Source organism: Mugil cephalus, chromosome 19 (assembly GCF_022458985.1).
Source record: "Mugil cephalus isolate CIBA_MC_2020 chromosome 19, CIBA_Mcephalus_1.1, whole genome shotgun sequence".
NCBI lineage: Eukaryota > Metazoa > Chordata > Actinopteri > Mugiliformes > Mugilidae > Mugil > Mugil cephalus.
Window position 1 is genome coordinate 22,756,802 of NC_061788.1, and position 25,834 is coordinate 22,782,635.

Here is a 25,834-nt window from a genome sequence, read left to right on the forward strand (position 1 = left end):
AGAAAACGTGTTGTGTGTTTCAACAGTACAAACATAGTCTGCATCAATACTAGTTTCACTTGGGACACACGCTGGAGATATTTTGATTATTATGATGGTATGATATGTACTTTAAAAAGCTTGACCATTGTTACTCTGTATTTCTGTTCTTAAATTATCACAGAGCCCTGTTTGATACATGAAAATGGCTCAGCGCTTTAAAAACCTGCTAAAAGCTCTTCTTTATCAGACAAAGTTTACTCACAGCAGCGTTAAGATTGTGCACACATAGAGAAAGTGTCGGGTGATGACACACCACTACAGTATGTTAAAAAGTAAGTAAAAGTTTGTTATATTGTTATGTTAATTATTCAAAGACTGCACTAACATTTGCATCATTTTAAACCAGTCAACTGTGGTACAGAACCTTCTGATGTCTGCTATAAATCTGAATTAAGGAGATATTTCACCTTCACAATGAGCCAAATAAACTAAAGAGTGGCAAAAAAAACATAAATAAATAATAATAAAAATAATTCATGTTTTGGAAGGACAGATCTGAGAACCTGAATCCCACCGACAACATTATGCGGAACTGTATAATATGTACAGTATCATATGTATACAATACAGAATAGGATGTGAGGTGTGATATAATTTAAATAAATAAAAATGTTAAATCGAGGTCCAGCAACTTTTTACTCAAATCAACTTGTTTACATGATACAATTTAATCCTCTGTCCCTGGCAGAGAGGGCAACACTGTTGTGGAATGGCCTATAAAAAACAACACAAGGTTGTACTAGTGATGGTCTGCAATGAGAGCAAAAAGCTGCGACAAAAACAAACAAACAAAACAGATTATACTCCAGTAAACTTAAACCAATGTGGGACTTATGTTACTTTGGTTGACAACACAAACACATAGTTTTAGAAAATAGATTTCCAAAAAAAGGCACACATCAACTAAGAAGGTTATATGAGTGGTGTGGTCCACTTGGCTCTTAATATACAGTATAACACAAAAAGACAAAATTAATACCAATGAACTGTTATTTGTAAATAACTAAATAAAACATTTGTGGACAGCAGAGATAATAGGACAACATGGCTATTAAAAAGATGGCTACAAGTACATGTTGCTGAATAGCTATCACAGAGCACTGTTTTATTGATACATGAAAATGGCTCAGCGCTTTAAAGACCTGCTACAAGCTCTTCTATATAAGACAAATTTATCTCACAGCAGCTTTAACGATCGTGCATAAATAAAGTGGTGGCTGATAACACACCAGTACAGCGGTTGGTTCTAGTTGCGGTAGAGCCGAATGCGCTGGGATATGCTGCTGCGGCACAAAGGGCAGCTCTGAAGAGCATCGCTGCAGACCTGACAACAGCATACGTGACCACATGGCAGGAAGATAACCTGGGACTGCAGAGGGACAATGATAAGACACAATCACCCATCTGGAGGACAGCAGACATGTACCTCACATATGCTAAGCTTTAATATTACTTCTATGCAGTATATGTTTAAATTTGTTACATTTAACAATATGCTAAATTGGCAGAAAGAACGTGTAATCAACACAAAGTGTAAAAATATGGGATATGGTTTAGCTCTAACAGGAGATGCAATTCTTAGCATTTCTAGACAATTAGTTAGGTACCCACAGTAACATTCACTCGTTTACAACCAAAGTCATAAAGTATGTAGCATGTAGCTGAACAAATCTGCTCAATTCTATTCCCTTTGGAGTTAATGTACACTAAGCACTTGATTGCAAAGCCATAGTGAGACAAACAAAATAAAAGAACTAATAAATCAAAACAAACCACCCTTGTATAATTTAGAAAAATGTTGTGCACTGCTTGTATCTTTCCAGCTATAAAACATTTTATTCATATAGATTAATAGACAGTACTATAGCTTAGACTATATACATAAGAAGTGATCAACAATATAACACCTAATATTTGTACTGTTAATTCATTATTAAGACTTAGAGAGTACTTTCCAATTTTTGTTTAAGAACATCTTACCCCAGTCTCCATGCACACCACACACTCAGAACTGCCTGGCCCATCGACCGGGGTGGGGGCTGAGGGGGTGACAGGGGTCCCTGGTGTAAGCGGAGGGCTGGGACTCTGGACGAAGGAAGGAGCAGTGGGGACAACTGTTTCCTCTTCCTGCTGGGCATCCTTACAGGCTCCTGCTGGAGCAGCAGAAGATCAGTAGTTCATCGTGCCCACTCCTCAACTGACTAATCATGTTAAGCAAATCAGCCTCTCTCCGATTCTCTCTATGTGATCAACTGCATCAATAGTTAACTCATCCATAACTCACTACTAAAGAGCAATATGATGAGAATCACAGTGGCACAATTGAACACAAGTTTCATGCTGGTCAACACTGTAGTTTGAATCATCATCTTACAATCAGTATCTTACATCAGTTATGGTGTACGTTCCATATTCAAACTTTTTATTTACCGACACTTAAACAGCATAAAAAAATCCTCAATGAAACCATTTAGTGTAAAAACGCAGTCCATTAATTGAATTGCCATGATTTGTGTTTGTTTTTCATTTAGAATAATATGTAAAAATGTACAATGATAATTCATATTTGATCTGAATTAAATGAGAGAAAATGAGGACAAGAGGAGAGTTGATCGCAGATTGCACAACTATTGGTTACCATGTACTGGTATAAAGGTATAATATACAGAACAGCAATAATGACTGTGTAATATACCTTTAGGCTGCCGTTCTCTGGCCCAATTGAGGAGAGCTGTTTGGATTCCCACTTCATTAATACCAAGCTGAAAACGAAGAATTCAATAAAGCTAATTATTTTGTACATTCACTAATTGTAAAACCTACATTCATTTTTGGCACAAGATATAAACACTGATGTTTAATGGACTTTGTTAGCAAGTTGTTTCCTATTGTCTACAGTAATATACGTGTTCTTTGTTTTGACTTATCAAGAAGTAATTGTTGATTTCACAGTATAATGTAATGAGGAATAATCTGTGTTTAGACAGGGCCCCTATAAACCTGCTACCAAGTTCAAAATCCTCCAGGAAAATAGCTATTGGTAGTATTTGTTAGCTTTTCCCAAGTGGGACTGTAAGAACAAAGAACATTTAAATTACATTCCTACTAGCTCCAAAAATAACAAAACATGCCCACAAATGTTGTGGCTGGTAATGTATAGTAGCTATCATGTAACTATCATTATAATCTCTGTTTGTTTTTTATTATATCATTCAAACACATAAATAACACTTCATACTTTTCTTAAACTTGGGGTTGGGAAGACCCATAATGTGTTATTTTCAAATGATAACTTTCAAAGAAAACTGTAAAAGTTTTGTATGGTTGAGATATTTTAAGTATGGACACAACTGCATTTTAACTCTTTTGAATGGGGATAACTCTCTATTATTCTCATTATTACTGAGTACAAATCTTCTGTTTTCATAACAGTACAAGGTGTACATGTAGACAATGGTATACGTAGCAACTCACGCCAACAGTGCTAGTGTTGGATGGCTAATGGTCTACAGCCCCAAAGTTAAAGAACAGAGCATAAAAATGTGATAGTGATGTATTTACAGACAGACCTTTTGGAGGTCAGAGGAGTTCATGTGGCAAAGAGCCTCAGTTGTCATTTGATGATGAGCCAGAATGGGCAGATAGTGCTGAGCTGACAGTCTGCACAGCAGGTTGACTAACTCTTTCTCCACACCTGCTTCCTGCAGTTCAGATCACAGTTTAAGAACAGCATACTTAGTTTTCAGATGATTATATGTGTTCATCCTGCTCTGTTCTGTACTATACCTGCATGCGCAGTGAGAGGGGCTTAGTATCCAACAGTCTCTGGTACTGGATCATCCAGTAATTCTGCTGACTGGACTCTGACTTATGCTCCATCTCCATCTGGATAGCAAAATAACTGAAGTTTAAGTATAAGACAATGATATGTGGATGATATCAGTCTCCAGCACAGAATACTTTGATTAAATAAACAGTGAACAGCACAGTATAGTAGTCCAGAAGTTAAAATCTGGTGCCCGTGACCAGCATTACTGATATCACAATTAGTTTGGAATCCAAATTCCAAAGTTAGAGTGACCTAAGAGACATTTTGTATGCAGCTTTTTAATGAGGAAGAACACACAAAAACCTGTCTCTTCTTTAAATTATGTAAGTATACTTACAGTATCTGCATCCTAGTGATATGAGGTTTCTGTTTCTGTCAATATGTTCATAGTTCCTTTGACTAAATGCTAACTTTTACTTGGAACAAACTTGACTATTATGAGTCTATAGCAGTAGTTCCCAACCTTTTTTCCTTGAAGCCCCCCCATACTTACATCTAAGGAAAGCCTGAACTAATCCGGCAGGGAGGGGGACTAAACTGCAAACTTTACATCCTAACATTTTGTATTACTTATTATTATTTTTACTTTTTTTATGTCCATGTTTGTAGTTAGGACACATTCTCTTAGCTTCATAAATTTACTCTCCATCTTGCCGACTTCGTAAGACACCGCCTTACACAATGCCTTCGAGAAACCTCGGAAATCTCAGACTTCTGATATCACAGCAATCACATTACAGGTTAACTCAGAGGAGAAAAAATAAGTTAAGTTAAGTGAACATTAAACTTTGTGTCGCAGCTGCTATTTATTTTGGAAGCAGTGATTTCTGACTTTGACAACTCAGAGCTAATTTTTTTCCAAGTTGTCGTGAATGCAGCATCAGCTGGATCTTGACCAAGTTTTCTGATCGGCTAGCGATGTTAGTTTAGACAGGGAAAACTGAGTTACTCTCATTCCACTGGTAGACAAACTCAATTGACTGCTCCACCTGACAATATCCTGCATCCCGAATCAAATGTTGATCTTTTTTTAAATCGCGATCAAACACCACAAGCCGGAGATCCGTCACGGTGCCAGACCTGCATTGTACATGTAGGGAGATACAGCTTAAAAAATGGTGACTGGTGAAACAGGTGAAAACTGATGGTAAGCTCAGATCAGACAACTTTTGGCACACCCCCTGTGACCTCTGGCGCCCCCCTTGGTGGGGCGTGGACCCCGGATTGGGAACCACTGGTCTATAGGACTTGTTTGTCCTCATGTAATCAGCAATATGGCGTATTCTTCCCATTACCTTCTGGGCTAAATCTGGGTCAAATCTCTGTACCAAACATATTTCACTTAAGTTAAATTAGCCTAAACCATCTCTGACTTGTGAACTATATTTAGTAACACTTGTATTGATATGGTTTTTACAGTTATGCTAATTAAAGTGTCATAGAGTCATAATTAAAGCATAATTACTCCACAAATGCTTTTCTTTTGTGAGCAGATGGGACTGTACTTTCTGTCTTACTGAATTTATGTAATACATCACTTGTAAAGAAAAAAATCTCCTGAGTTAGACAAAAAACCCTTTTCAAGAGAACAAGTCACTATTTTTTAAGTAAAAATTTACAGTGCATTAAACTTGGCCTGAAACTGAAAAGACTGAATTTAGAGCAGTAAGCACTACACTTGTTTCCTCACCAGAACCTGCCGTAGCTCCTTCTCTCTCTGGTCCTTCTGCTTTAAAAGCTGCTGTAGTAAGTCACCAAGAGCTGTGCGCTGTTCCACAAGAATCTCCTGAATACACAGACAGAGTGAGAATACACACTGATCATTAAATGCTTATGGGCCTCTACAAAAAAAAAAGAAAAAAAAGAAAGGCTAATAAAATGTATTGTTCCCCATCTTACTTGGGTGTGTTGCTAACATTTGCCTATTACTAATACAAGTAGGCAAGTACCAATTTATCTATAGCAAAGTCTTATCTGATAACGACACAACATGAAGTAATTCATCTAGAGGGCAACATAAATATCAGAACCACGTTCCATGGCAGTACATAAAATAATTCCATTCATGAACACTGGCCTGAGGACAGAACAGTAGTATGTATATGACGAAGAACTTAAACGCTTACAGTACAACTCAAATATGAGACATTGACTGATTTTATTTTTTTTTTTTTGTTTGATTTTCTATCTATTGTATGTTTTGTATGCAAGTAGGACAAAAAATCCTTCAGTTGATTCAAATCAAAGGCAGCAAGGGAAACAAAGAACACCATCACAGCTACCTTTAATGGTTTTTGGTTTGGATGTGCTTTCAGAAGTTCAGAAATTTGAGATAAAAAATAAAAAAATAAAAAAATGAGGAAGTTAAGAATACAATATTAGAATAAATTCAAATACAAACGTTCCTTTATTGAAATTCCATGGAAAGATTGAGGAACCTTGCAATTAAAGCTATAAAAACAATTGGCTTCATGCATGAATATTCTCTTTATTTTCCTCCTATACTTTTCGTTACTCAAAGTAAAAACATGAAAATGTGCGGCTATGGCTCAGTAGGTAGAGCGGGTTGTCCATGAACCGAAGGGTTAGCGGTTTGATCCCCTGAGTGTGCCATATGCCGAAGTGTCCTTGAGCAAGACACTGAACCCCCAGTTGCTCCCAGTGCAACTGGCACTGGTGTGTGAATGTATGTTTGCTTGTGTGAGCGAATGGGTGGATGTGTCTCTGACTGTAAAAGCACTTTGAGTACCTTTGAGTAGGTAGAAAAGCGCTATATAAGAGCAAGACCATTTACCAAAATAAGAAAATTCTACATGGAATACACAAAATGTGAGTGAGTGTGAGTTATGAAATTACCACCGAATTATGTTGATGACTTCATCTTAAACTGGATGTGCGTGCCAGGCACTTTGCAATCCATATAAGGGCAACACACTGCTAGCGTCATACTCAGACAGAGGAAGTAGATCCAACCAAAAACGAGAAATGAAAGAGAAATGGACATTTCTTCTGAAGAGGTAGAAACTTTACTTAATGAAGTGTAGGAGAATACATTTATTATTTAAAAGTTTGCGCAGGAGGTCACCAACTCAAAGGTGTGAGGCATTCCATTAGTGCAATTAATGTTGTATGTGTAAAAAAAAAATGTTTAGCCTGACAATAAATGCCAAAAAGCTACTGTCAGCTACCATGGAAACTATTACAGCCACAGGATGAGACCAAGAAAATACAGACCATATAACCCATGATATGGTACCAAGATGTGAAGATAAATTTGAGGGGACTGAATTCAATACTTGTTATGACATTTTTATTAGATTTATCTTAACTTCCGACCGGCATACTGCGTGGGGGTGGTGATGACCATCATCAGGTTTAAAGAAAACAAGTAAATGTGGTAGGGCAAAGAATGACTGCAGCGATACCCACCTGTAGGTTCTCAGCATCCAGACTGTGTTTTTTAATCTCCAGTTTAGTCAGCTGCATTAATTCACCTTCTATGAGCTTAATCTGGGGACATTGAAAAAGCAGATAAAAAGCAAGCAGGGTGAGGGGCATGCTGTAATGAATGTAAAGTCAGGATGAAAACATTGGTAATGAGCTGGTGAAATGACTTTCTGTCTTGGTACAATACAACACGGGTTCTGTGGATACCAGCTGCTAATCTGGAAAAAAGGTCAAGGTTGTGATTTTTGTTAGAATGAGTAAAAATGAATTACTTTATGAACAAGCTGTGGAAAAACAAAATAAATAAAAATGGTAAAAGTGCCCAGGTGTTCCCAAATCTTCACCAGGAGGATTTTATCATAGAAAACAGTGACCATAATCTTGTTATGCCACTTGTCTAAGTAGAAACTTTTTGTAAACACAACAGTGACACATTTGCACCTGCCCACACAGACCTGGTTGCGAATGTAGCCATGTACAGCATCTTTCTGGAGCTGCAGGGCCTGGAATGCTGCTTTCTGCATCTCCTCCTGCAGAAAACGATTAAAGGACATGGTAGGACATCAATGTTGGCAGATCAAATGTGTGATTCACAGTCAATATGATTTCCCCACCAGGAACTCATGACAGTCATGGCATACCCAGGCACCACATACCTCCTGTAAGATTTGGGCAATGGCTTTAGATTTGTCCAAAACTTGAAGGGAAAGCATCTTGTCAAACTTCCTGTCCAAATTCTCCATACTGTTGCAGGACAATGGGAATAAAAAGAACACAACATATTTCTCAGAACTTTCTCAGTTCCATGCAAGTATTCTATGATCCAGTATCTATGTGTTTATGAGAGTGCATATTTGACCTCCTGCAGGCCTCAGAAACCAGGCTCTGTCTGCGACATTCACTGGCCTCCTGGAGAAGGCTCATAGCATAGTTGTCTGACAGCATCTTCTGCATGGCCGCTAAAAGCAAACAGAAGAAAGTGGTTAACTGGATTTCTTTTAGGTAGAAACTTACATCAATATTTGAGAATATGTTAACAGGCAGTTGACATATAGTATTATATATTATCTTATTTATTTATTTAAAAGCTATTAAATCAAGATCAAGTTATAAATCCATTTCTAGAAATGTGTTTTTTGTTTAGCTGCAAAAAGATCTTTCTTGTTCATGACAAAATTAGCAGGTTTTCTATTCATATTTACTCAATGGTCCAGTGAGAAAAATAGTTGACTTGACTAAAGCATCCAGCATTTAGGTTTCAATGGAATGTTCATCTTCCGTTCTCTAATCGAACGCTATCAAGCATCAGTTTCAGAACCATAAAACAGTTTCCATTTTCTATGGGCACTGCCTTGGTATCTGCTGAAATTCCAGGGCTATACCTGCCACTTCTCTCTTCCTCAATGAACTGGCTTCTTCCTGTGTGATGGCAGTCAGATGTTCCATACGGATTCTGAAAGGAAAGCCATTGGGAGAATTATAATAGTAAAGCATGTACAGTAACCAGTAAACAGTAACCTTGGTGCCATGAGCCTAAATGTAGGTTAAAATGTAAAAATATTATCTAAATTATCTATACTCCGACTACACTCCACCCTTTTGTATATCGTACTCAGTTATTTTATTTATTTTATATGCTTAGCTTTAGCTTAGTTTTTTATTTTAATTGTGCAAGGGAACTCGCAAAGTAAGAATTTCATTGCTAAGTTTAACCTTTGCCGTGTATATGACAACAAAACTTTTTAAATCCTAAATAAATGTCAAACATGTAATACATAATCCTTTACACAGATGATGTACAATTTTCGGACGGCACATTGGTGTGGTGGTTAGCATTGCCTCACAGTCAGTCAACTGGGCCTTTCTGTGTGGAGTTTGCATGTTCATTCTGTGTCTGTGTGGATTCTCTCCAGGTACTCTGGCTTCCTCCCACTTTCTTTCTTTTTGTATAATAATTGTTTTTTTATGTACATATAACCACACATACACATATACACATGCACACACACACATACAACACAGAGGGAGAGGCCTTCATCCATGCATTAGGCGTCTATATTGAAAAAACTGTACAAAATGTATCCCAGCCCAGAATCAGCAGTTCAGTTCAAGCCGCTGAGACCAGGCACTAGACACAGTGCAGAAAGGGCTACACTAACACTGTCACACTATATGTACAGTATACATGTTTACAACCCACACAACAGACACAAAGATGAAAGACATAACCATAATCATAGTTTGTCACTGTCAAGTGCTATATCAAGGTACATTATCTACTTGATTGTTATTCCAGAGTGACATAATTTGACTCAGTGGGCTTGTGTGATCACTGCCTGAATCTCGAAGAACCAAGGCTGCTTGTTCCATAGATTATAATTCCAAATAGCCTTCTAGCCAGCTTTCTATATTAAAAGACTTTGGTTTCCTAACCTTTCAATTTACAAGTATTGTTCTCTTCAAGAAAAGCCAAATCTAACAAATGTTGAAGTTCTCAATCCTCATGCCCTGATGAGGACAAAAGTGTCCTTTTACATTTTATTTTTTAGTGATAACTCAGCATTAGTTCTGCTTTTGTTATCATATTTGGCAAAGGTGTGTATTTTTTCTTTTTTTTTTTAAGCAAATTTCGATATTTCAAAATCAAAGCCCATAATTCTCCATTTTCACACTGTGTAACCTAAATTGTTACGTTGTTACCATTAAGGGACAAAAGTGACCTCTTCAAAAACACCCCAAGAATTTTTATTTTTTTTTAATGCTTTTTAGAGTTTAATTGAAAGGACATGCGGCAAAGGAAAGGCCGCTCAGTGCGGGATACGAACTGGAGCTGCCGGCAGTGAGGACTGTAACCTCAATACATGGGGTGGGTGCTTTACTCACTGAGCCAAACACTGCCCCCAAAAACATCATATATTCTTAATGTTGTCTGCTTTTTTTTTTTTTTTTTTTACATATAAACTTTTAATCCACTTCAGTACTAATCACGAATACCAAAAGTTTGATTAATTTCTGACTTTTTAGTTTTCTGACTTTTTTGTTTGTAGGTAAAAATGTGTGATGCCATCACAAACACTGGCATATAAAGGGTTAAAAGTCAGAAAGTTTATTAGTTTATATTTTGTGTAGAACCCGTTGCGGCACCGGGTGCCAGAGCCATTTTGTGCCTGTGCCCCGCCGAACACAGAGATCGTGGTTTTATTATTATTATTGGTCTTAATGAATTATTTTGTTTTATTTTGCAATTGAATTGGTTCATAATTGTATTATAGAGTGTAGACGTTAAAACGGTTACAACAAGCAGTTAAGCCAAGATGTGCAGTATTACATATTGTTATATTGCCATGGTAACTGTGAATGACAAACTGTACCAAGTAACTGATGATACTTCTCTGACCCTGTCTGTTGACAGGTCAGGTTTTTTTTTGTTTGTTTGTTTTTGGTTCTTTTGGATTTTTGTTGTGCCTGTTCCAGTGAAGTGAAGTGAAGCGATGGAGAGCCACCCACATGATCTAGAGTGAAGTGAACCCTAGATATTCTGTGGTCACTGGACAGGTCCTGCTACACTCTCTGGTGTGGTAGGCCCAACACCTGGGACGCCCTCACACACAGCCCTGTCACATAATTCCCTACCCTCAATTCCCCAAACTATTTGTTTATCTGTTTATTCTAATCAATTAATTTTTTTTTTAACTAAAGCTGGTATTACTTTTATATTTAAACTTTGCCTCTCAAGTCTCATTCTCACATTCTACGTTGCTCCAGTAGTCTAACCTATCTGATATACTAATCCACAAGTCCTGGTATTCTGAAATCCCTCGCAAGTGTTACACAAGCATAATTAAAAGATATCTTTGCAATTTTCAAATAAGATCATGTGCTCCAGCCACCTTCAGGCACCTACCTCCACTCTTTCATGAAAGCCCAGTATATCGGCTATACACCATTACAAGACAAATAATATGCATGTAAATCCGGTATCCCATTTTTATTTCTTCGAAGAAATTATTTTTCTAAACTAATTCTCAGTTCTTTATCTTTCCATAGGAACTGAGAAAACAATTTATTAATTTCATTTAATAATTTCTGAGGTGCCTCTAGAGGGATGGCAAAAAGGAGAAAAGCCAATCTTGTTTTAAGCACCTCTGCCCTCCCCCACAAAGGCCGTGGCAGATTTGTCTATCTAATCGTTTCTTACAGTTTTCGATAACTTAGGGCCATTCAACTTAAAGAAACTGTCAATTGGTGATCTGATGTTAATCCCAAGAAATCTCATACCCTGACTTTCACACTATAGGAGTTCAATTCAAATGGCCAGGATGTGTGAAATGATTTAAAGCAGGTCTCACCCTTCTTCCACTTTCTAAAGACATGCTCGTTAAGTTAATTGGTGATTCTAAATTGGCTATAGGTGTGAGTGCAGTTGTCTGTCTCTGTGTCTCCCTAAAATACAGTGTACACCTAATTAGACAGTTTATAGCCAGCATGGAGAAACCAAAAATTATTTTCAAATTACTCATTTGATAAGCGCAAAAACAATTCATTAAGTGTTGCCATGTACTGTATGTGTTTCATATACTGTATGTTCACTGTAACAGATCAGAATGTTATGGATCAGAATTTCCTTCACTCACCGATCTTCCTCCATGGCTTGAAGAAACTCTGCACTCTTTTTCTGCCTGAAAAGATCCAAATGACTTTACTGTTAACAGATCCTTATCTGTGAAGACTGGATACATACAGTGAATTGAAAATATCTAATAACTACCCCCTTCTGGTCCTACCTGTTGTCCATTAGCATTCTGCTGATGCGATTGGTTATGCTGTCTTCAGCTTGTCTGACTTTTTCCAACACCAGCATTCTCTCTGCCTCCTGAGCTCTCTGCAGCTGACTGACCCCCTGCTCCACACGTTCCTGCTCCTAAAGCATCAGCCAGATTGTACATAGCAATGTATGTCCAGTGTCAGTGTATTCAGCCAACATGTGAAGTGTGTATTAAAAACTCCTAAAGCTTCTAAAACCTCTGGAGTTTTTGTTAAGTCAAGTCAAGTCAATTCACTTCACTTCACATGGCGTCAATAACAATACAAATTGTCTCAAGGCGCTTTACACACTTCCATTTGAAACCCATCTTGAAACCCCAAGAACAAACATGAAGGTGAAAGTGGCAAGGAAACGTTCCCTTTTAACAGGAAGAAACCCTGAGCAGAACCCAGCTCATATGGAAGGACCCATCTGACTGAGGCCAGCCAGGTAGAAACAGAGAATATAGAGAAGAGTACAGCAGGAGGAAAAAGATAGAACAGAAGATAGATAGAAGAACATACATCTGTCATAAATAAATACATCTGACTAAAGCAAACATGTAGAATCTGACTGATGCAAGTACACGCTGATGCATGTTACGAGACAGAATATAAATAAAGCTGTTAGTGACAGCAGTAATTCTATCACAGATGAGTTGTAATTGTAAGTGGTATCATAGGCAGTTTGGACACACAACACTTATATAGTTATACAACAGTTATACATACATTAGTACCACAGAATTGCTTAAGTACTAACAGAGAGGAAATTAGAGAAGAAAATAAAATACAAGCTCAGTGCCAGAGAAAAATAAGATAGGAGCTCAATGTGAAAGAGAAGAGAGTAGAGGACAGGTGCTCAGTGCATCGTACCCCAGAACCCTATGCTGATAACAGCATAACTAAGGGATGGTTCAGTCCAGCCCTAACTTTATGCCATTTTAAAAAAAGGAAAATCTCAAGCCAAACATTATAGTTGAGAGGGTGTTTCTGTTGAGATATGGCACAATGAGGCCTTTAAGATTTTCTTTTAAAATTGTGTGTGTAATGAATTACCGTAATCCAGCCTGGAAGACACAAATGCATGAAGACACACAGTGTATTTCTTTTGTTTGTCTCTCACTCTCTCCCCCTCTCAACGGTTCACGGTTCATTCCACGAGTGATGCCACCTGGTCAATTCCCTTTATCACTTCCTCCTGTGAAGGTGGTGAAGTGAAGCCAAACTTTCGTCCGTTTCAGTCTGTCATCACGTCTTCCTTGTCATCATGTGGGCATCAAATGTAAATGACGTGCTTTGGTGTAAAGAGTATCTCAAAAAGAATCAATAAGCATGAAGGCTAATGATGTCGATGAATTGAAGCAGTTGAAACTGGTTCTTTTAAAGAACCGGTTCTCAATGCCCGTCCCTAGTGTAAGTCCTGCGATAGAGCTTGCAGACCAAAGGGTCCTAGGTTCGCGTCCTGCCCTGCCCATTGGCTGTGGTGCCCTGAGCAAGCACTTAACACCCACCCACTTATAATTATTATAATAATAATAATAATTATTATTATTATTATTATTATTATTATTATTATTATTAAGAGGCATACCAGTCGGACTGAGTTGAGGATGTTTTCTTTGTGGTAGGTGTTCATGAGTACCAGCTGGGTGTGCTCCTTTTGTTTCTGATCCAGGTGCCACTCAAAGGCAAGCTTTTCCTGCTGCTTCTGCTCCTGAAAGGACACACACACCGGTAACATGCTGCAAAGACAATAACATGTGTACATATACTTTGTATATTTAAAAAAAAAAAAATGCTTGCAGTTTGTTTTGTTTTTTTGAAAAATGTGCCTGAAACAGTGGCAGCATGTTGCCAGTAGCTCTGTGATTTTTACCTTTTCAGGTTATTCTCATTGTGTTATTAGTTGTTTTTTGTCGGACTTGTTTTGACACGATCCATGCCATGCAACTGACCAAACAACTGGGTCATCTTGGACACCGTTTTTCCAACTACTTTTGTAAATTTGTTCATAATGCTAATTCTGTGCATATTTTGATTACATTCTTTTATTACATTTGTTTTCTATTTTATTTACTAGATAATTCTTTTTTTTTTTATTGTAATCTAATCTTATTTTATTATACCTTTCTTTTTACTTGTGTTTTTTAAGAGTGTTACTTTTATATACAATTAAGCTACTGTGACCAAATAATTTCCCTCGTGGATCATTAAAGTCTGTCCAAGTCTAAGTATAAAATAAAATTATCAATACCAAGATAGAGATGAAATGAACATACAAGCCTTAACCAAAGGTGCAACCAAACAGCATGCATGAACACACCACTAAGTGAAATAGTCATCTAGTCAGCACAGTATTTTTATCCGCTAAGATTTTGCTGCAAAAGGAGCAATTACGGAAGTTTCCTCTAGCCTTATCTGTCAGAAAAAAAAATTCATTCTTCATTGAAACTGCAAAATCTGTCAAAAAAAACTACTGAATATTTTGCTCTCATGGACTGGTGAGTAACTGAGCACAACTTGGATAGTAATTACGAAGACATGGCTAACATGGCTGATTCAATTAACTGTTAGAAGTGATATAGTTTGTCTATAGAACAGTGCTGTTGTGAGTTTCATTGTAAAATTTCTGGTAATGAGATATGTGAGATATGTTCCACAAAACTTATGGTCTTGCATCTAAATTGACAATACTCTCTCTTCTTATGTAACGAATCAGCGAGGCCATCTCAGTGGCGGGGAACAAACTGGACAGTGTGAAAACCATGACAAAAAAAAGAGGATAAGAGGTGTCTAAAAGTCATAATGGGCAATACCTCTAATGCTCTCTGTGTTGAAAGGAGGCAGCTCAGGAGTACTTATCTTCCATATAAATCCCCTGTGTTATTGTAACATCTTGAACTTGAATCAGTAAAAGTTCTGTTTCTCTTGTCTCCTAAAATCTTAAACAATCTGCAGACTATGCTATTCAGAGCTGAGAGGCACTTTAGTTGATTCTAAATCTCTGTAGGTTTATCACTGCAAGCAATCTGTTCCATATTCCACATAATGTTTTTGATAGGTTGTTAATTTACACTTACTGAGTAACATTTTTATCAAGGTATTTTTATTTTCAGTTTTTCTTTGCATTACAGAACAAATGACAGTGAACAATCCTGTCTATTGCTCGCAACACTCAAAACTGAATCCAAATTGCTAACCCTAATCCAAATATAAATACTTTAAATGAATGCAAAGAAAGGGGTAGGTGTGTCTGAAGGCAGAATTTAATAGTGATTATGTCAACTGTGTGTGACGGAATCACAAACCTTTCTTTTTTCGTAGTCGCTGAATTTGTTCTGCAACATAAAGGGAGGACAAATTGATTAAATATCTTTGATAAAAAATTAATATACACATGGTATAAGCAGAAACCAACAAAATGCCAACAAATAATACAGATATGTAGCAGGGTTCTCTTCTTCTACATGGTCGTGTATTTTTTTGTGACATCTACTGTACCTGCCAGGCTTCTGCTGCCAACCCATCGAAACAGTCAGAGCTCTGTTTACCACAGTCGCTCTCCAGCACTGGCAGGAGATACTGTGATGGAGGGCAGTACTCCTCTCCCAGCTCTAGAGGTGGTCACAGAGATATAGCACATAGGTCATTCCACGTACAACATGTTATAATCGCTCTTTTTGTAACAACTAAGCTATTATGACAAATTCATTTCCCCTGTGGATCATTAACGTCTAAGGATGGACAGTGGAACTGCTTCTCAAATGTGAAGCCAAAGTGGAGGGACTTGGGCCCAACTAAAACAGGGTGGTTCAAGGAAGGTTTCTGTCATTTTAGGTAGTTAATATGATACTGGTGCATGTTCAAATGTCAAGTTTTTTGATACGCTTTGTTTTAGTTATTTGGGGACTATGGTAACTTATAGGTTGAGTACAATGAATAGTATTTTTATTACTCTCCATTTGTAAGGGATCAGATAAATTCCTTGCTTCCAGTGATGCTGCTAGTACTAACATTATTGCATTTAAACGGTAAAACTGAAATCAAACTGAAATAAAAAAAAAGCCAGGAAAATATGTTGCAATTCTCAGAAGAAACAATACAAAAAGGATTTCACTGCACATTCTTAATGATTTCACTGTAGAAATCAATTCTGTGCTCAACAACTGACATTACAGAAATGTATTTAGCCCATCTCACTCATCATGAAATAACAAGTCAGAAGAGTTACTATAAAGAAGTAATACTGTTAGAGGTGCTGTGTCTCACGCATAATTACAGGGCAGTTTCTCTCACTGTGTCACACACACCAGTCCTGCTGGAGCGGTTCAACAGTTTTTTAATAATGTCAAAAAGAGAAGTTGACATTCCTCATTTGTTAGGTCAGATTGAAACAATAGACTCTGGCCCAATTTAACACTTACAATAAGAGATAATAATAATGTAAGTAAATGGTCTTGCTCTTATATAGCGCTTTTCCACCTACCCAAAGGTACTCAAACACACACACACACACTGCGCTTTTACAGTCAGACACATTCGCTCACACAAGCACACACACATTCACACACCAATGCCAGTTGCAACTGAGGGTTCAGTGTCTTGCTCAAGGACACTTCGGCATATGGCACACTCGGGGGATCGAACCGCTAACCCTTCGGTTCATGACCTTACCAGTGCATAAGAAACGTTGGATGCTCTCTGTTCCGTCCGTACACACAGACGCAGGTGGGTAGGACATCTTATCAGCATTAAGAGTAAGGCTCTGTCACAGCAAATACAAACATACACATGGTTTGTAGAATACCCTCTCATTTTTTTAGCCTTTCTGTATTACTCTAGTTTTGATCTCAGGAAACATACCTCTAAGGTGCGGATATAAGCCAGAGCTTTGGGGAGCTGAACAATCTCATTATCACTCAGGTCCAGGGTGCGCAAGCTACTCAACCCACCAAATGATGACGGAAGTTCACTAAGACAGTTGGCTGTTAGACAGTGATGGAAAAAAATATCCAATTTTATTTGTTTATCCTTGTCTTCGGACTCATGAGCAAGAAGGCAGTAGTAAATATTATACCCTTTATATTGAGCGTCTGCAGGAGTCGCAGATTCCCAATGGACTCTGGCAAGGCCTTCAAGCGGTTCTTTTCCACATTTAGAATCTGCCAGAAAACGATAAGATCATGACTAGTATCCATCCATACAAATTTCCTGTGTTCTGGAAGTGTGCTCTTTACCTGTAGTGCTACCAGATTCCCAATGTTTTCTGGGAGTGAAGTGAGCTTGTTCTCATGCAGATCCAAAACCTTTTAGAATAAAACAGAAAGATTATGTTATGTGTATTTTAATGATTTGTCCTCTGACACCAGCAGCATGTGAAATATATTTTTGACACTGACATGATTTTGCTTGGTTTCCAGGCCACCATTTTATCTGTATATGTTTGAAAGTGCAAAAACAGATTGCACTATTATATGATTTCAACAGGCATTTAAATGTCAAATCATGTTTGCATCTGGTTTACCTTTAAATTACAGAGACTGCTGATGTCACATCCTTTGGGCAACAGATACCTCAGTTCGTTGTTATGGAGGATAAGTACCTGAAGGAGGACAGCAGAGGACATGCTTGACAGCTGATTGTTCAACTGTGGACACAGTGTAATCTCTAGTACCTTCCTGTGAGTGTTTCTGTCCCAGGGCTAAACGTGACAGATTGGTGATCAACTCCAGCTGATAAATGTTACACAAAATGTTCCCACCAACACATGAAACCTTTCCAATATATAACTACTGGGTACTACTGTATACCCTCTAATGCTGCATCAGCAGGCTGAGAATGGCGGATGAACAGACTCAACAAACTGATCTGCAAGGCCAGTGATGTTGTAGGAGTGGAGCTGGACTCTTCCACCACAGTGTCAGAGAGAAGGATGTTACCAAAAGTGAAGGCCATTTTGGACAACTCCTCCCAGCCTCTCCACACTAACATTGGCCAGTCCAAGGAGTATCTTCAGGAATAGACTTATCCTACCAAAATGCACCACAGAACACAACAGGAGGTCATTTCTGACTGGGACCATCAAACTTTCTAACTCCTCTGGCTGAGTGTTGGACTCTTATCACTTCAGACTCTAGACCATGATTTATTTGAAAACATTTACCTCTGCTCAGTTTTTATGCATGTTTAGTTTATACTTGTTTATATACATAGTTTTATATTACTCAGTCTCCTTGCAACAGTCGCTTTATGGGAGCAACAGCAACAGAAACAATTTCCTTGAAATATTAATAAAGTATTTCAATTCTGATTCTAAGCCTTCAGCATTGAGTTGTCTGAACAGGTGCTTATCCATGTGTTCTATCTTCTACTACACTCCCACACACACTGCATCATGCATCAGTCTGGATTCTAGTATTATGTACTTTTGCTTATACATTATGTATATGCTACTTGATGCTTTGCCTACATGCACTTTTTTTTTGGTTTTTTTTTCAGTTTCAGTTTTTCATTGTCACCATTATTTTTCAACTGCAATTTGTAACATTGTGGATCATTAAAGTCTGTCTAAGTCTTTAACGCGAAATCAAATTTCAGTTCCACTCTGCATGCAAATAAACACATCAGTTAGCTGCAAGTGGAATATTGCTCAAACAGCTGTTGGCTCAAAACAGTGGATTAAAATCACTATTACCATTGTAATTTCACTGAAGGTGACAATGAAAAGTTGCTTGTGGGTGTGTGTATGGTTTGTGTGAGCTGCATGTTGACATGATACAAATAAGTGTGCCAACATTGTTACAACGGATAATGAGGCATGATGGCTCTCTTCCTAACAGAGAGCACACATGTCAAGTGAGTATTCATTTCTTCACAGAACCACATTGCTTCAGTTCATTCATAATTCATGGTAATGTCACTGGAGAACTCCTAGCAGTAGTGAAAGAAAAAAAAATCTCCAAAAATAAAGGTACATAAAGGTCTTGGTATACTGAGTATATAATTCAATGATTTTATTTGTTAATTAAAAAAGATGTGGTTCACACACTTAAAGAATGTGGTCACACATAACCCTCACTACCTCCAGAGGTGGTCTAAAGTCAGTGGTCCTAGAAGTAACATGCATCCTGAGTAGGGATGTCACGACTACTCGCTTTCACAATTAATTGCGTTATCAAGCACTACAATTAATTGATCGTAACGTTTCCTGAATACCGTCAGAAAATAGTATTCCAGAACCACAGTTAAAGGCAACTCAAACAGAACTAAAGTAGAGGACGAAAAACACTGCGTGGCAACACCCACGTAGTGTTTCCAGCGGCGGGTCGCTAATCCTAAATCCTAGCCGCCACTCCTTCAAATGTCTCGGGTACTCGCGACTACTAAGGTAAACAACAGATAACTATCTTGCTCAGTACTCTTTGGGGTTCTTAATCTACCGGTTACCACCTGTCACTTTGTAAACTTCCTCAAGTGTCTCGATCCCCTGATCGGCGCTCGCTTTATCAATAAAGAACGAGGTTATTATGGCCCAGAAGTTTAACACTACATGTCCGTTTCTCTTTATTATCTCCTCTTTTGATCGCTGACGTTCTCATTACACGGTGGTCTGTTGAAAATATGACATGATGTTGGTGACTGACCATACATGTTAAATTATCCAACGTTTCATCAAGTTGTTTTCTTTTTGCTCAGGTGTATATGTGTACAAATACAAATACCGGATCATATAATTAGTAATATAATTATATTTTAGCATCAAAAGATAGAAATAAAGGAAACTTTAAGACCTGTAAGGAGTGTTCATGTGATTTTACATATGAATAGATATGTGGAATCAATCAACACATAATAATCGTGATTATCGCAATATCGTGATAAATTCTCTGACAATAATCGTACTAAGGAAAACTGTAATCGTGACATCCCTAATCCTGATTGATCCCATTGCAAGTATGCATGTGTGTTCACACCTAGTATGAAAATGCATCCATGCATGCATCTCGAACCAGAACTCCAATCACAGTTTTACACACTGTATTCAAATAAACACTGGCATGGGGCAGAGCGGAACATTGTAACAGCTGCTATTAATTATGGACCACTACTACTGTCAGAACAATGAAAAGCACATTTTTTTGTGTGTGACCCAATATGGGGACATATGAACAAGAATTAGGGTTTGCACGTATATAGCACTTTGGTGGAACTTTTTGAGTGATACTCAAATGTTTCTCATTCACTCATCATCACACACTCACACACCAATAGCAGTAGAGCTGCCACACTAACTACTCACATGTCATCCTGCAGTCGGTGGACAGCTCGCTAAACCACCAGCTTTCATATGCGCCATAATTTCACTGATGTGCTTTTTGCAGCAATGAAAACAAATCTCTGACTTGACTTGACTAAACAGACAATCAATGTGACCAGGGAAATACAAGTTGACAGTGGGACAAAATGCAGGTTTAAGTGGCCCAGACACTCCAAATGTGGTTTGAGTTATCTTATCATACGCTTTCTCAATTGGTCTTGGATGCTTTCACACTTGTACTTATATGTGTTTATGTTTCTTACCTTCTTCTGTAGCACCTTACATATGGAAAAGGCACTCGAGGGGACCTACGGCAGATTATAGAACAGAACAAATACAGAAGATGACTTTATGTGCAGCAGTAACCCCAAACTAATTTATAAGTATAATAAGCATAGGTTAGTATGCTTATAAATGCTGGCCCTGAGGCCCTGTCCACATGGAGATGGCTTTAGGAGTATACACCAGTTTTTTGTTGTATGGTTGTTTTGTCTACACAGAACCAGCATTTCGGGAGCCTGTATATGCTAATTTTTGGCCCATTACCACAAAGACAGGTTTCACTGCAAACAGAGCCAGCCATTAAGACGGAAAAACGAAAACCACACATTTTTGAAAGTGGCCTCCAGAGTGGAAAAGTTTGAAAACGCTGCCCTGTGCATTTCGTCATGACGGGTGGATTGATACGGAAATATTGATGCCGATTTGATTCGAATGGTAGTCACACAGCTCCATAATATAACTGGTGGACAACACCTCTTCAAAGAGTCATGAAAAACATCTCTCAAAAGAAGATGGCCTTTACCAACAATGGAATGATCAGTTCATGCTACAGATTCACACAGTGTCTCTCTTGCACACACACTTAGACATATACACAAACACACACACACAAACTGGAATACCCCAGGAATTATATAAATGGGATATTTACGATTATTTCATGCATTGACCTACAATGGAAAAAAATGGTTGAATCTGTTCAAATACAGTAAAAATGTCAAATATCAGTACTTTTCTTCTAAATTAAATGCTAACATTACAGAAGGCATGGCTTTATACTGGAATGACAGCCACATTAAAAAATACGGTTTGAATGGAAGTCTATGGGGCATTTTTGCCCACAAAGGTGTCCAGAGGGAGTATCTGGCACTACATAAAAAATACTAATGCAATCAAATCAAATTTATTTCTAATCTTTGATAAATCCAAGTCCCTAATCACCACCAAAGCCCCATCCACCTACTGTTTATTTTATGGAAAATAATTCAGTTTTTGTGGGGTTTTTATAAATAAAAAAAATAAAAAATGTAGTATTGCATGTTTTCAGACTGGTATATAAAGGGTTAAAATAGTCAGTTTTAAGCAATACAGTCTTCGAGTGCACGTGATTGAAACCAGCCCCCAAGATGGATAAATCCTTAAACGCCACCCTGCTGTTTCTGTGTGTACAGCCTATAGGGATTTTTCTTGAATCGCACCTCCTCCTCATGTTGCGCATGCGCTAACCCTACCAACACCATAAACAACTACAACGACTATGGTAAGCCATAATGTCGCGCTTGTCTACTGAGCTTGATATCGCCATTACAGAATCTTATGCTCTATTTCTTCTTCTCTGTTTTGTTGTTGTTTTGATTTATGAGGCTGGATTACAGGGCCACCCACAGGGCGACTGTATATTACAGCATTTGAGTGGTTTTGTGTGGACACAAATATTTCCTGAGACGACACTATGTTTAAGGAAAACTTTTTCAAAACGAAGTTGGCTCCGTTTCCATGGCCTGAATCATCTGGGGCCAGAAACCTGTCTTTAATCTTTGGCACTGAAAAAATAATAAAAAATCATCAGCACTGAAAAAATAATTTGGCATTGAAAATAATATTTGGCATTGTAATAAAAGTCTTTCGTATATCATAAAAAATCATTGATGTCTTTTTTTCAGTGAGACTGGTTTTCAATTTCGATGTTTTGTTTTTCAGCGTCATCTTACTGGCAGGATTTTGGCGTGGAGGGGTGGGTTTGAGGGGAGTGGTCAGGGACGCGTGATCGTGCCTCTAAGTTTTAAAACGGGGCTGAGAACAACCCTGTGCTCCAAAAATGGCTTAATTCTTTTTAAATCAAGATGCTTCTCCAGTGTATTTAAATAAGTAGAATATGTAAACCTTGCCTCGCATGTGTGGACAGCTGCATACTAACCTCTGACAGCTCACAAGATGAAATGTCCAAAATGTCATCAGCACCAGCTTCTTTTGACTGAAAAGAAAGAATTTTACACCTAAAATCAAATATTATATTAACAGTGTATACAATTCTTCTGGTGCATCTTTGATTAAATATATGCACCCCACAGCCAGAAATAGATTTATCTAAAGCTGTGAGGCACTGTTCTTACCCGGCACAACTGATGCTCCAATCTTTTCTGGGAGTCCTCGCTAGGCTTCCTCTTTCTGAAGAACAGAGGCATCTTGAGTCCCGTCTGTCCTGCTGTGTCGCTACCTGCTGGGTTTTGCCCTTGCCCCCTCCACTACAGCAAGAGTTGGTCCAAAACACTAATGGACAGGTTAAAAAACACTGAGCACAAAGGAAATGTATAGACAGCAAGGACTAATAATGAGATTATGAATATTCTAATCATACAAACTAGTCATGTTAGGTACAATATTTTAATATATTTCAAATATATTTTGCATAATTATTCATTGTCTAAACATACAGATCCAGGAAATGGTTGTGAATGTAAAGGGTTCACTGGAATTCAAATGTTTTGTTAAACAAAGGGCTCCAAACCAGGACTAGTAATATAATGCAATTTCAGTTAACTATTACAATCTGCGCAAAAGGGTTAATTGTGTTTAATAAAAAACTCATACACTGTTCTGTAGGAGGTATATGCAATGTTTTTTTTATTCACCATACATATTCTGAATATGTAACAGTTTGCACACAGAGTTTCCTGACAGCACGTTATGATTGGCACTGATAACGGTATATTTTCTTACTGTAAAATATCTCTGAAAAGTCTTACCATTAAATTGTCTATAAGCTACAGGATTGTACGGCTAACAATACTTCTCAGTAAAGCACTTAGCGTCATTTATTTAGTTACATTTATCATAATTCGAATGACATATAACTAACTTAAACAAACTGTAACTGAGGCTAATCCACTTTTTAAAATCAACACCAGTTCGTATGGATCACTGTCCAGTCCAATTGACTTTAATTTGATCTGTTAATCCACATTTTTCCCAGACTTGCTGTATTTACTTCTACATTTCACCAAGATTTGCTACTTAAGGGGGCGTGGCCCCGGGCGGCAGTGACGTCAATGCATGTCCTCTATACTGCAACTAGCTACATGGGAGAGCTTCTTCACTTTAGAGTTGTTCAGCCGTCCATCTTTATTCATAGTCTCTACACTACAGTCCAGCCTATCCATAGGGCACAGTATCCACATTTAAAATGCAACGTGCAATTTTCAATCTGGGTTTGACCGAAAGATGGTTGGGCCACAACACTAAACAAACAACTTAAATTGGTTGAGGAAAAAGCAAGTGGGTCAAAGGGGTGTCTGGAAGAGGAGTCATTGGAAAACATAGTTCATTGTTTGAAGAAGTATGGAACAGAAAGACAGTACATTATTTGAGGGAATTGGGGAAGTGCAGCGTATTATATAAAATTGATTACGGAGAAGACAGAGATGTATATGTATGTCTTATTTATATTTTTAACGGATTCATATTAGAAAATTCTCACGTTTGATCTACACTGCGGAGTAGAAAGTCGAGGTCATACACAACAAAGTGCGTGAGGACATGGGCGCGGTGTGACGTGGGGAGGATATACTGTAAATTACGTAGCTCATAGAGCGTGACCGTATAGAGCGTGACAAGCACAAATGCTATATATATTTTTTAAAATTAACATTGCTAGACTTTGTACCTTACAACAACTGGCGTTAATACGTTAATACTGGTGTTATGTACGAATGGACACTGGGTCGCTGTGTGTAATTCGCTGCAAAGCTAACTAATGTTATAGTGCATCTGATGACGGTTACTCCATCGCAGCTTCCCATCAGTCTATACACAATAGCTTGCTAACAAAGCTAGCATGCTAACGAAAAGCCTTAAACGGTGACAACACGACCTATAGCTCAAAGAACATAAGAGTTACACTGATGCAAGGTTTCATACTCACACACTGTTGTTGTTAGGTCACTGCTCTTTACTCCTACGAAGCATAAGAACTAACATGGACTTTCGATATTTGCTAACGTCATTTAATACAGTAGAGCAACATGCGCATATGATACAGTCCTCATTCGTTACACAAATATAAATACAGTAATATAACTCAGGCCTGTCGAGCTGGTTCCTCTTATCCTACAGTTTACTATTAAATCATAACAAACGGTCTACTGACGCTAATGGTTTTCTTCTTCTGTTAGTTATTACCGGTTGCAACCAGCTGTAAAATACGTATCGCCCTCTACAGTATGATTGTGTAGCACCATACCCACTGCTCCAACTGTACACACTACTGTGTGAACAAATGGATGGGCCAAACAGCAGGACAGGATTTCTCCTCGGGGATCAATATAGTATAAATTATTATTTCTATTTTTATTATTTATTTATTTATTTATTTATTTTTTACTAGCGCCCGACACGCGGGAAAATTGTATCAGTCATTCGAGGTAATGTAGGGACAGTGGAAGTAACTAAACTACTGAGTTGTGGCAACACAACAAACCTCGTGAAACACCTCAGGTTATACCACAACACAGAATACGAGGCATTTATGATGAGATGGACAGAAGAGGACAGAGGAGGAGAGCACTGGAGGAGAATTAAGATGCAAGTATTCATTTCATGGTAGTTCTTAATAGTTAAAGAATAAATTATTTTAATGATGTTATTATTTTACTTATTCCATTTTTTAGTGTTGTTGTTGTTGTTGTTGTTGTATTACTTTGGCTATAGTAAATGTGGCCATTCCCTCAATACACTTCCGAGTTTAAAATAAATAAATAGATTACTCTGTTGTGTTATATTCTTTATAAAGCTATGATGTGAAATACACTATTTTTATTGGGCTTCTTGGTTTGGCGCAACAGTCAGGTATTGCGATCGCTATTTGGGCCCACCATTTGCTCCACCCACGTAAGTGCTCAACCGCCTTCTTCTAGTTGCTGGTGCTCCCAGCTAACTTGGTTCATAATCGACGCGAGCAACGCAAGCACACGACGCACGTCCGTTTATAGTGTAAACAGTGGATGGAAGACACATTGGCCATAAGTATGCGATACACTGCACACCAGGGGGCAACAACAGAGCCGTTTATTGAGAAATTATTATGTCTATAAGGGACTCTGAGGTGAAATCGG

The 25,834-nt window shown here is 38.0% G+C and overlaps 1 protein-coding gene across 3 annotated transcripts; it reads right to left on the reverse strand.

Moving 5' to 3' along the window:
- Nucleotides 1-659: 659 nt before the first annotated feature.
- lrsam1 (leucine rich repeat and sterile alpha motif containing 1) lies at nt 660-24,900 on the reverse strand. Of its 3 annotated transcripts, none has more exons than XM_047569746.1 (25): nt 24,646-24,900; nt 22,838-22,994; nt 22,642-22,698; nt 20,705-20,749; nt 17,649-17,726; nt 17,362-17,430; nt 17,202-17,286; nt 16,988-17,109; nt 16,799-16,889; nt 15,626-15,738; nt 15,433-15,462; nt 13,716-13,838; nt 12,103-12,239; nt 11,953-11,997; nt 8,701-8,771; nt 8,178-8,277; nt 7,975-8,062; nt 7,774-7,848; nt 7,301-7,381; nt 5,562-5,657; nt 3,829-3,927; nt 3,612-3,743; nt 2,738-2,804; nt 2,023-2,195; nt 660-1,411 (listed from the first exon to the last, which is right to left on the reverse strand). In XM_047569746.1, exons 2-25 carry the CDS (start codon nt 22,907-22,909, stop codon nt 1,289-1,291), a joined length of 2,172 nt encoding a protein of 723 aa, XP_047425702.1. In that variant the 5' UTR covers nt 22,910-22,994; nt 24,646-24,900; the 3' UTR covers nt 660-1,288. The 3 variants fall into 3 exon arrangements, with proteins under 3 accessions (XP_047425702.1, XP_047425703.1, XP_047425704.1); XM_047569747.1 differs by having other exon boundaries at nt 2,023-2,192; nt 24,646-24,899; XM_047569748.1 differs by lacking the exon at nt 2,738-2,804 and having other exon boundaries at nt 2,023-2,192.
- Nucleotides 24,901-25,834: the final 934 nt, after the last annotated feature.